At 29.5% G+C, this 13147-nt stretch overlaps 2 protein-coding genes across 2 annotated transcripts; both read left to right on the top strand.

Moving 5' to 3' along the window:
- The first annotated feature begins 1066 nt into the window (after positions 1–1066).
- On the top strand, positions 1067–2863 carry LOC119666273 (glycine-rich cell wall structural protein-like). The gene is made up of 5 exons (XM_038075556.1): positions 1067–1072; positions 1139–1235; positions 1392–1619; positions 1689–2081; positions 2235–2863. Exons 1-5 carry the CDS (start codon positions 1067–1069, stop codon positions 2861–2863), a joined length of 1353 nt encoding a protein of 450 aa, XP_037931484.1.
- A 3447-nt stretch (positions 2864–6310) lies between these two features.
- On the top strand, positions 6311–7444 carry LOC119666274 (myb-like protein I). The gene has a single exon (XM_038075557.1). The coding sequence runs from the start codon at positions 6311–6313 to the stop codon at positions 7442–7444; it is 1134 nt and encodes a 377-aa protein (XP_037931485.1).
- The last annotated feature ends 5703 nt before the right edge of the window (positions 7445–13147 follow it).

Below are 13147 nucleotides of genomic sequence, written 5' to 3' on the forward strand. Positions count from 1 at the left end.
ACTTTATAGAAGTTAGTTCCTCTCAATTATTAATTTCTTTGTGAGTCCAGGCAGATAAAGTTAATAAATGGATGAAATCGCTTAACTATATAATGGAATAATATTCAAAAAGTAACTTTGAAATAAACTAGAGTGCACTTATCATTAAATAAATAAATTTAAAAATATTGTTGAAAACTATACTCGCGTATGTAATGTAATAAGTAATTGAATTGCAACAAAACCATCTGATTTGAAGGGCACTGAAACTAAATAATCGCTTAACTTTCTTCATTGTTTTTGGTTTGAATTTTAGTAAATTTAAATTTAGATAAATTTAAAATAAAAATAATTACATATACATATATAAAATATAAAGGTACTTCTACACCGAACTACAAATAATTAATAATAAGGAACAAAAAGATGAACCGTTGGAGTATAATTTTATGTGAAGAAGTAAACACAAACCTACGAGTATTTTAATCAAACATTGAAATTATTAAATGAAATATTCATTTTATACACTACTATTATTTAAACACATTATGTTATAATTTATTCATTGAATCTCATTAAATCGTGTGCGAATATCTGCAAATGCAGAAATAAAATATTTTAAAAAAGTTTAATTAATTGGTGACGAAATGTAAAATTTTGCCAAATTTGTAACTGCAAAACAAAAGCATAATTTTTAAATTTGTTTCTTTCGGCGTAGATTTGCATAAATATTTGCGAGCAAAAGATACACACCTATTAAGATTAACAGATGTTGCAAGTTGAAGTTTTGCTTTTTGGATCATTGAGAAGGTGTCAAACGGATGGGATACGACGGAGATAATATAACCGTATTATGGAAATTAATGCAAATGCGCAAAATTGATGGAGAAGAAATTTTTGTATTAAATCAAGTTGGATTGTGCAAGCCATGTTATGGGCAATCGACAATCAACTGATGTTGTTTTAAAACAACCTAATTGATGTATAAAAAGAATGTGAGTTTATTCAGTGGTCATCAGTTTGAGAGCTACAGCCCTACAGCTTAGCGAAGTTCCTATTATTAAAAATTAAGCAAGAAACTTCCAGCATGAAGGTACGAAAACCTCAACCATATATTTGACGTGGATTATTATTTATATTAAACTCTTTCATTTCATAGGTTTTTGTATGTATTTTAGCCATTTTGGCTGCCACCTGTTCGGCCGGATTTATTGGCGGCGGTAACATTGGAAGTGGTGGCGGTGGTGGTGGTAGGGGTTACAACTACGCACCTGGACACAGTGGAACAATCGGCGGTCATCAGGATGTACAAACTGTCAAAGTTATACACCATGAAAGTGGACACAGTGGTGGTTTTGTTAATGGACACTCCGGAAGTCATATTGGACATGGTGGCCATGGCGTCCATCAAGAAGTGAAAACTGTCAAAGTAATTCATCAAGATGTTGGTCATGTTGGTGGAGGCGGCGGTCATATTGGAATCAATCACGTTGGTGGTGGTCATATCGGAGGTGGTCACCAAACACAACAAGTGAAAACAGTTAAAGTAATTCACCAAGATGTTGGTCACATCGGAGGTGGTCATATCAGTGGTGGACATATTGAAGGTGGTCATATCGGAGGTGGTCACATCGGAGGTGGTCATATCAGTGGTGGACATATTGAAGGTGGTCATATCGGAGGTGGTCATATCGGAGGTGGTCACTCAGCACATCATGACGTCAAAACTATTAAAGTAATTCATAAAGATGTTGGCCACATTGGCGGTGGTCATGCTATTGCAAGTCCAATTGGTGGCGGTCACATAAGTGCAGGCCATCAAGAAGTAAAAACTATAAAGGTAATACATAAGGAAGCTGGTCATGGCGGTGGTTTTGTAAATGCCGCTAATGTTGGATTTTCCGAAAGTCATGGTAGTCATGGTGGTAATGGTGGACATGGTGGTCATAAAGAAGTTAAAACAATCAAAGTAATACACCAAGACGGTGGACATAATAGCGGTGGATATACTGGTTTTGTTGGTGGCCATAGCAATCATGGTGCCCATCATGAAGTTAAAACTTTAAAAGTTATTCACGAAGAAGGTGGTCATATTGGCGGTGGTCATGTAGAAGGACGTCATATTTCTGGTAATCATGGTGGCTTTGTTTCAGGAATTGGACAGAGTGGACATCAAGAAGTTAAAACTATAAAAGTAATACACCAGAACGGCGGTCATGGTGGCGTCTCCGTAGGTGCACATGGTGGTTTTATAGGTGGACATGGCAGTCAAGTCGGTCACAACCATTTTGGTAATCATGGTGGTCATGGTGGGCATGGTGGTCATGGTGGACATCATGAAGTCAAAACTGTTAAAGTTATTCATGAAGAAGTTGGTAATGTCGGAGTTGGTCACACGGAAGGAGCTCATTTCTCTGCAGGCCATGGCGATTTCGCTGCAGGCATAAATCATGGTAATCAAGATATTAAAACTATAAAAGTAATTCATCAGGAAGGTGGACATGGAGGAGTTTCTGGTGGTGAAATTGTTGGTGGTGGACATGGTGGTCTTGTTGGCCAAGAAATTGAAACTGTTGCTGTTTTACATCAAGAAAATGGTGGACATATTGGAGCTGGACACATTAGTGGTGGATTCGAACATGGTGGACACCAAGATATAAACACGATTAAAGTTATTCATGAAGAACACGGTCTTGGTGGCGGTTTCGCTGGAGGTCACAGCTTTGGTGGACATGGACATGGTGGTTTTATCGGTGGAGGCAACGGACATGATGAAGTGAAAACTATAAAAGTAATACATCATGAAAGCCATAACACTGGTGTAAGTGGCAGTATACCACATTCCGGCTACTTGCCACCAGCACCTGTATCAGGCGGTTGGTAAAAAATTATATTTCCACTGTGATACCTAGTCGTAGTTGTTATTTAGTTTTAGATCAATTGATTTAGTATTTAAGTAAAACCTTTTGTATATAAATAATAATGTTACATAAATTATACACAATTTATTTTTTTATTAATTAATTTATAAATTTACAAATCACTGAGTTGATTAATTGCTCTTAATATTGAACAACTTTTAACTTAAATAAAGTTTATTTTAATTAATTTAATTAAGTTATCATTTACATATATTAACTTTGTTGTTGGTATTTATGTTTTAATAACATTATACATAATAGTAACAAATTAGGTAGTTTCGTATAGTTTTATAGCATTTAAAGGTGCAGCCAAAAATGTTTAATATTCCTTGTACTTTGACTTCGATTAGAATGGATTTGCATTCTCATGCTTTCCTTTTGGTTAGTTTTAGTTAATGGGAAGGCATTGTCATGATATTTCAAATCTAATAAAATTTCGCCATCCTCATCGTATAAATTGAATTGCTTGGAATTCGACTTCAGTGGTTCGAAGTGCATTTGTGGTCTATTAAATTGTGTCTTATGCGATACCCAGAGAGGAGCATTCAAAACTGTTTGCGCTGGATAGTGTCCTAGACTTTGTGCAGTTGCGACTGTTTCAGATCTACCAGCATAGGTAGGCCGTTTATAATTGAAAGTTTTGTGGTCTTTCTTCCAACCTCTTTGTTTTGTGTAACGCACTTGTTTACCGTGAATGCTATGTATTAAACCGTAAGGCAAGATATCATCATCAAATGGTGTGAATCCAGTCGAATATATTCTCACTAAAATATCTCCTTTTCTTCGAGTTAAACACTTTAAAACGTCGAAATGCGATATAATCATAAAAAATAGTAACAATTTCAAATACATTTTCACATAAGAGTCTATTTATTTCTTCTTTATTATGAATTCATCTTCAACTTTTTTTTATTATTAAATCAACATGTTGAATACATTGGTTTCATTGTTATACATTTTTGACCGAAATCTTCTAATAGCGCTCATGAGTAAGCGAAAGCAAGAATTTTGGTTGTTCGCCGAGGCACAATCTGTTTTGAACTAATAACGCTTCCAGCTTCAATCTATGAACAAAGCGAACGCGTACTTTTGGAATGGAAGATGGTCAAAATATATTTCAGCTTTAATTGTGTTTTTATGGCCAATTTTATATGAAAGCATTTTTATTGTTGTTATTATGCAACTCTTTCGTTTCTTCCCATTTCACGAATACTTACTTCAGTTAACAAGAATAATTCTTCACAAATTATTTTCACTTTTTAAAGCGTTTTTTGCTTTCCATTCACTCTTCTGCTGTCATACTGAATCACACTGACTTGACCATATGAACTATCATTATAATAATTATATTATAAATACATTTTCTTTTTACACTTGGTAATTGGGAACAATAGTTGATTCTTCCACACTTTTGAATTAATCTATTATTTATGCGTTGACCATTGTGAGGTCTACCTCAACGCTTTCGTGTGTTCTAATTTCAACTTCACTCTCCGATTTGTTATGATTTGAATCAGAAATAATAATCCAAGACTTTAACTCATATTATATGCAAATGATATGAATGTTGAAATAATAGTTTTAAGGTTTAAAAAAAATTTTACAAATGACGATTCAAGAAGCAACAACAATAAAATCAATTTTTAATAATCACAAAGAAAACATTAGCCCACATAGTCCAGTATAACTGCAAAATATATGAACTACTGTTTCTGATTTTAGAAAATTTATGCGTAAACTTTTACTTTCATTTAGAAACTTATTGTTGTGTATAGCGCAACTATGTAAATGTAAACAAAAACAAATAATAAATTATGTCATGTATTTTTGAAAGTGCTTATGCACAAATTATTTTATATTAACTAATGTAATGCGATCGCACACGGAAGAACCACCGCAATGCAAGTAGAATATTTGGTCATAGCAAGTATGCAATTGCTATTTGACACTTTTCTTTTCTGTGCTACTATTCTGCACTTGTCGATATGACACACTTGAATGTGTCATAATATTTTCTAAGCATTGTCGTGGGTCAACCATTTTAGTGCCGCCGCAATTAAAATTATCAGGAAAATATTTGTAAATCATTGTAAAACATTTTTGTATAAATAGATTGGAAAATTGTTAATAAAATTCAGATTTTAAACTGAGCTCGAACAGCTTAAACAAAAGTCTCAAAACTTATTTTTGTCTCGGCATTCTTGGATGCCTAATAATGAGCAGATTTCTTCCTGCTAATCCTAATGAGAAGAAACTAATAAATTCGAAAATAAAAATCTTATAAAGATAAAATAAAAATAAAAATAATATATTTTGTATATGAAAACAAAATTTATTATTACATGGCGATCCTGACCACTCGAATCTAATCGAAGTCAAGCCAAAAAAAAGGGAAGTTCTAGGATCTAAATTCTCTCAAAAAATTATTATATTATATTTTCTCCCAAAACAACATACGTCAATTTTGTATGTCTTTACTTGAGGAATCTAAAAATATTTCCCAAGTTTGGGAAAAATTTCTGAATGTATTTGATGACGTTGAAGAGTACATCCCTCAATGTATAAATGGTCTTCCAATAGAAGCTCCAAAATACATACCGGTGGACAAGACAGCTGGACCTAAGCCGTTAACAATCAAGCAGTATAAAGCGAGGCAGCAGAAGCCACAAGCAACACCAGTACCGAAGACACCAATAAAACCTAAAAGAAAAAGGGGCGGAAAGCAATACAATAAAAGAAAACTAATAGCAGTCCTATATAGAGAATTGAATCTTGCCACATCGTCAGAAGACCAACTGTCAATAAAAAGAAAAATAAGAGAGACAAGGAATGGGCAGTCAACCCACCAAGGAAGAGGTGATAAACAACACCAACAACAACAACAATAACAACAGTAATAACAGCAGCAACGAGTTAGCTGATTCTAAAACAATTTTGTATTTTATATGTATTTTATTGTTGTATTTAGTACTATCCAAAGTAAACAATCATTATAAAAAATATGTCAAAAGACATGTTATTTTAAGCAATAACATGGTTTAAATTTGCTTAATAAAAAAAAAAAAATATATATATGTTTTTAAAAAAAAATTTTTTTTTTATAAATATGAATAACTTTAATTGTTTTGTTTGTGGTAAAAGTTACCAAACAAGTAGAAGATTAAGCAGACATTTAGATAGAAAACACATTAAATTAATTAATTATGTAAATCGATTAATTAAAAATCTTTAAAAAAAAAAATATATAATAAGTAATTTTATTTAATGTACACTAAAACATATATAACAATTTCAACCAAAATGGTAATAAATCTAATTATATTTTATTCACTAATAAGACTAGAAGGTCATAAACATAAGAGAATGTACTTCAAAAATTTTTACTTTATGAACTATAAATAAAAATATATATGGAATTCACTGAAGCTAAACAAATATTAGAAAAGCTTAAGAAAAACCCCAATAGGTTATATTCTAGGGAATTTATAGAGAAAACAAAGGAAGAATTAGAAAATATCTGGTTAAAATATTTACCTCTAATAAAAGAATCTGATTTAGAAACTTATAAAAAAGCATTTAGTAATCTAAAAAATAATATTGAAAAATATCTCAAACAAAAAGCAGACATGGCTAGTTTTGATATTTCGACAGCTTCAAAAATAATACCCCAATTCAGTGGTGAACAACAATCACTATCTACTTTTCTTGGCATGATAGAATTTTATCATGACACCCTTAAAGAAGGAGTCGATAGAGAATCCTTGATTAAATTTGTCCTAGCAACCCGAATAACTGAGAAAGTTAAAAACAGAATTTTAACTGTTGTAAACCCATCCACACTTATAGCGTTGAAACAAATATTACATGACGCATATAAACCAAAGAAAAATACAGCACATATTCAAGGTGAACTTTCAAGATTATACCAAGGTAATATGAGCATAAACTCATATGCTTCCAAAATAGAATCCCTGATAGCAACTCTAAATGATATTCAGATAACTGAACGAGGAGAACAGAACAGAGCACTTATATTATCCATAAATGATGAAACTGGATTGAACACTTTTAAAAATGGCTTATCAGAACCATTTAGATCCGTGGTAATTGCAGCTCAACCAACAAAATTAATTGACGCAGTTAAATTAGCATCAAGCATCGATAATCCACAACAACACAGTATGATGCACTACCGTTCACATAATCAAAACACAAGATGGCAAAATAATCAACGGTCTAACCAGAATAGAAACAATTATAGAAGCAACCAAAACAGGAATCAAAGAAATGGAAATAATCAACAAACCAGTTCATTTAGAACTAGTCAACCCCAAAATAACAATCACCAACAATTTGGACAACAACGATCGAATAATTATCAGCGATCGAATAATTACCAACGATTTAATAACCACCAATGGTCAAATAATGGCAGACAACAGAATAATAGAGGAACAGACACAAGAAATAATAGGATACGTGTCATGAACAGGGAACAGGGAAACGAGTACAACCCCGGTACCAACAGAGAAACTACAGAATAGGCTACGCGGGGACAACAACAATAAATGAGAATGGAGAATCAATACCCAATTATATTATACTACAGACTTTAAATAAAAAATTAAAATTCTTGTTAGATACTGGCGCAGATGTGTCAATATGTAAAAAACATTGTACAAATGACGAAGACATTGCAGGCGAACAATTATGTAAACTCACTGGAATAACTGACAGTCCAATTACAACATTAGGTACTACAAATTTAAATTTTAAAATAGTGAACGATTGCTTAAAGCATAAATTTCAAGTAGTAGGTGACGAATTTCCAATTCCTACTGATGGCATTCTAGGACGTGACTTTTTCAATAAATATTTTTCAAAAATTGATTACGAAACTTACACTTTCTCAATAAACACAAACGAAACTGAATACATTTTACCAATATCACACAAGAACCCTTCGTCAAAATTAACAAGAAAAAGAATATATATAATGGATTATGATTTTAACATAATTTTTAAACAAGGAAAAATGAATACAAATACTGATGCATTATCCAGAATCAGAATGGATTCGGATACACTTAAAGAAATGATTCCGAAAAATATTAATATTGTGACCAGAAGTAAAATGAAAATGAATAATGAAGAAAACGTAATCAAGCAGAATCATGGTACAAATTACACAGAGAATGATCAACTCTACATGTGGAATTGTATTTCGATTTCTGATATTAGAAGATTACCTATATTAAAATTTGAGCTCGATAAAGAAAAGAATAAGAAAAGTTTGCCAATTATAAAAATTGAGAAAAACATTGTTAAAGTACAGTGTAGCAATAAGCCCAACTTGATTTTAGAATCAGTCTTGGATACGCTCACAAAAGTATTGAACAAAAATAATCTCAATAAAGTAGCATTATCTACTAAAGATATAGTATTCGAATACATAGATGAAAAACGATTAATGAAAATATTTAATAGCATGCAAAAAGAAATAAAGAATAAAGGTCAGCAAACACCTATAAATATATTATTATATAATCCACCAAGGAATGTCGTGGATAAATCGGAACAAATTGAATTAATAAAGAATTACCATACAAGTATTCACGGAGGTCACACCGGAATAAGAAGAACTATAGCTAAATTAAAACAGAAATATGTATGGAAAGGAATGAATAAAATGATAAAAGATTATATTTTAAAATGTGCATCATGTAATAAGAATAAAATAATAAGACATCATAAAGAAAAATTTGTCATAATTAACACTCCAACTTCACCGTTTGAAGTAATACAGATGGACACTGTAGGTCCACTAAGAATATCTAATGGGTACAGATACATTCTCACAATACAATGCGAATTAACTAAATATGTAGTCGCATTTCCTATACAGACAAAAGAAGCTCAAGAGATAGCAAAAGTCATGGTAGAAAAATTTATATTTAGATATGGTAATGTTAAGAAAATAAAAACAGATAGAGGTACAGAATTCCTCAATGAATTAATAAATGATATATGTAAATTATTAGGTATAGAACATTTAAAATCCACTGCTTATCATCACGAAACATTAGGTTCTATAGAAAGAAACCATAGAGTATTAAACGAATATATGTTATCGTTTACAAACAATTTTGATTGGGATACTTGGATCCCATACTACACATTTTCATATAATATTACACCTCATTGTGTAACAAATTATTCACCTTTCGAATTAGTATATGGTAGAGTCGCGAATCTTCCAAACGAAATAATAGAAGGTAGAAAATTTTATAATTATGATTCTTACGTTACTGAGTTAAAAACAAAACTACAGTATGCGCATAAAGCAGTAAATGAGATATTAATAAAAGAAAAATTATCTCAAAAAATTAAACAAGATGCTAATGCATCAGAAAATTTATTTAATGTAGGAGATTTAGTTTATTTAAGAGTAGAAAATAGAAGGAAACATGAGAATCCATATCATGGTCCATATAAGATAGTTGATAGAAATGGTGTAAATTCCACTATAGAAATTAATGATAAAATAAAGATAGTTCATAATAATAGATTAAAGAAAAATTTACAAACAATATAAATACTATAAGAAAATAAAAATTATTTTTATTACATTTATTTGTAAAATTATTTTTAAGAAATAAAAATTGTCAATGTCAAGTTTTCAAAATTCAAATTATCATAAAAAAAATTTTCTTTATTGTATAAATAAAATTTTTTTTTAAAAGGGTAGAGGTGTTGTGTATAACGCAACAATGTAAATGTAAACAAAAACAAATAATAAATTATGTCATGTATTTTTGAAAGTGCTTATGCACAAATTATTTTATATTAACTAATGTAATGCGATCGCACACGGAAGAACCACCGCAATGCAAATAGAATATTTGGTCATAGCAAGTATGCAATTGCTATTTGACACTTTTCTTTTCTGTGCTACTATTCTGCACTTGTCGATATGACACACTTGAATGTGTCATAATATTTTCTAAGCATTGACGTGGGTCAACCTTTTTAGTGCCGCCGCAATTAAAATTATCAGGAAAATATTTGTAAATCATTGTAAAACATTTTTGTATAAATAGATTGGAAAATTGTTAATAAAATTCAGATTTTAAACTGAGCTCGAACAGCTTAAACAAAAGTCTCAAAACTTATTTTTGTCTCGGCATTCTTGGATGCCTAATAATGAGCAGATTTCTTCCTGCTAATCCTAATGAGAAGAAACTAATAAATTCGAAAATAAAAATCTTATAAAGATAAAAACAAAAATAAAATAAAAATAAAAATAATATATTTTGTATATGAAAACAAAATTTATTATTACATTATTTTGATTGCTTTTATAAATTAGACGGATTTATTAAAGACGGAAATGCAAAAAGTAAATATTGAGCGAAGTTTCCCACTACAGAGCTACGCTTAAAGAAATTCCAGAAATATTCCATATCACTCACTCTCGATATACAAACGATTCAAACATCCGGTGGTGAATGGACTACATTTGCCGAAAATATTTTTAAAATCTTTTTAACAGATGAAATGCATTTTTACGCCAATGACTTATAACATAGTAGTGCCAATCTCATCGTATATGAACATTTGTCTTTATTTATTATACAAAAAGTACACCACCTAATTAAAAATCAGTTAGAAAAAAATAAATCTGTAGAACTTAAATTAGTTACACAAAAGATTCTATATAAATAACTACAAATTTAACCCAAATAATATAAGCGTGTTTTAAGTTAAAATATACTCCCGCTTGGTGCAACGTAACCGAACTGAGTATGGTCGTTACTTAAATAGCCATAACAACTCAATATGGAGTTTCGACCAAAACTGGTTATAGTCCAGTTAATGCTAAAATAGAATATCTAATTTAAATACTTAAATCGGTTGTAAGGTTCTTATAGTTTTGAAAATTTGATTATAAACCATAGAAATAGGTATAGTTCATATCAAATAACCTGGTCCAATAATTAAACCAGAATTAATTCGAAACAACTTAACAAATCGCAGATTCAACATTACACTATACTTTAGGAAAATTCATTCTCCAATAGTTTTTTGAGTTAGATTGAGAGGTAAAAATTTTTTCATACAGACACCTTTTCGTGAAATAATAAATTGTGTGAGATCAAATCACAAAGTTCCATTTGAATACATCTTAACTGAATACTCCGGATATACAAAATAATAACTAATAGCATATGGAATATATACGCTTGAAAGTTTATTATTCGTATTTATTGAAGTAATATAACTTGTTTTTATAAAGGGTAGAAAAAATGCAATTTTAATCTAGAATTCGCAAATTTAAAATTAAAAAACAATCCACCATAGATAAAAACAGTTGGCTTTAGTCATTTGTGGAAGATAAACTTGCTATCTGCAAGATGATATATACAAGAAAACCCACATGCTGTTTATTTCATTAAACTTCAGATCCATAAACATTTCAGTGTGGTTTCTGATCTGGTGGTCTAATTGGACTTAATGTTTTGAAAATAAAAATGACATAGCAGCAATTGTAAAAAATGTGTGATAGGTTAAGGAGATGGTTCATTTAATAACAGACCTTTCATTTTTTCTTAACTTCTGCATTATAATAATAAACAATATTTATTTCTGATACAACAAATCTTTGCGTTACGTAATATTGGGATGACCTATTACCGTCAATGAAGAACAATACAAAATCCTGATTACTGATATATAGTTTCAAATAGATGGTGCAACATGATATATATAATTAATTTATTAGGAGCAATGCTCAAATTATATGGTTATTCTTTGATCAATCTTCGAAACTAGAACAAAATTCCACTAAATAGGATTCCAGAAAGAATTTCAAATTTATCACCACTAAATGATGCAGAAAATAATTATAACGTCAATTAGAAATATGAGATTCATATAAGAGCATAACAACTAGAAAAAATATTCCGACGAATCTTCTGTTTTTAACCATTTTTTTCTCAATATATATATATATATATATATATATAGTTCAATATAATATATAGTGTAACAAATATGGTATTTTATTTTAAGTGTCGGTAGAACCTTCTACAACAACTGTATCTGAGTTGAGAAAATAATAATGCAAAAATCTGATACTAAAGATAGTTACCATTGACAATCAAACTAAAAAGTAAAAGGCAAATACCCAAATACCCTTTTTGTAGAAATAATTAAATATTAATTTACTTAGATACTTAAAAAATATTAAAGGTTTAAAAAATATTGCAAAAATGTTTTAATCAATATATAAAATACGTATTTTATTTAATAACAAAAATAAATTTTATCTTAATTAATTTCTTTCCTACCTTATGAATTTGAAGAATTATTCACATTTTTTTGTTAAAAGAATTAATAGTTAAATCATATTAAAATCATTAAATAGAATTAAATTGTTTTAAAAAACTTACAATCATATATATAAAATATCGAATAAAAATATTAATAATTTTTTTTAATAAATTAATGGGTTACTTTATGTATTTATATTTGCAAATTCTGTTTAAGTTTAAATTACAAAAAATGTAAAATTGAGGATTGATGAATGACAATAATTATTCTTCTCAAAACTCATTCTTGTAAGATAATGATAAATTATTACTAAGTGCAGGAGTAGTTACATAAGAGTGTTTATAAAAAAAAGTTGTATATAATAAATTTTATATACTCTTCTGTATTTATTTGCAAGAAACTGCACATATTCTCTTTTTATAAAAACAAACTAATTATTTATCAATATATGTTACTAAAGTAGTTCCTAATACAAAAGTAAATACTACATTTTAATTAAAGTCTAATGCGATAATCAATATAGCATGAGTCAAGAGATTGATTAATACAAATGTCCTAATTATTTAAAATATACATTCTGAATATACCTATACGTTATTCAATACAAATTATATACGTTATTCGTTATATTAATAAAAAAGTATAAAGGTTTGACTCTTTTTAGGTTGCGATTAATAAAATGTTTGCATAAACTTGATATGTTCTATTAAAATAACTTAAGCTATATGTTTTATGAACAATACAAAAATATGTTTATTTATATGTACAATATATAATTCATAATATTAAATGGTTTTAAGTACATTTACGAATTGTGACTTTTTAACAAAATCTTTTATTACTTTAACTTTTCTTACACCAACTTTTAACAATTTTTTAAAAATTTTCTCATTCTGATTAAAAATCATTTGTCG

Source organism: Teleopsis dalmanni, chromosome 1 (assembly GCF_002237135.1).
Source record: "Teleopsis dalmanni isolate 2A chromosome 1, ASM223713v2, whole genome shotgun sequence".
Classification (NCBI taxonomy): Eukaryota; Metazoa; Arthropoda; class Insecta; order Diptera; family Diopsidae; genus Teleopsis; species Teleopsis dalmanni.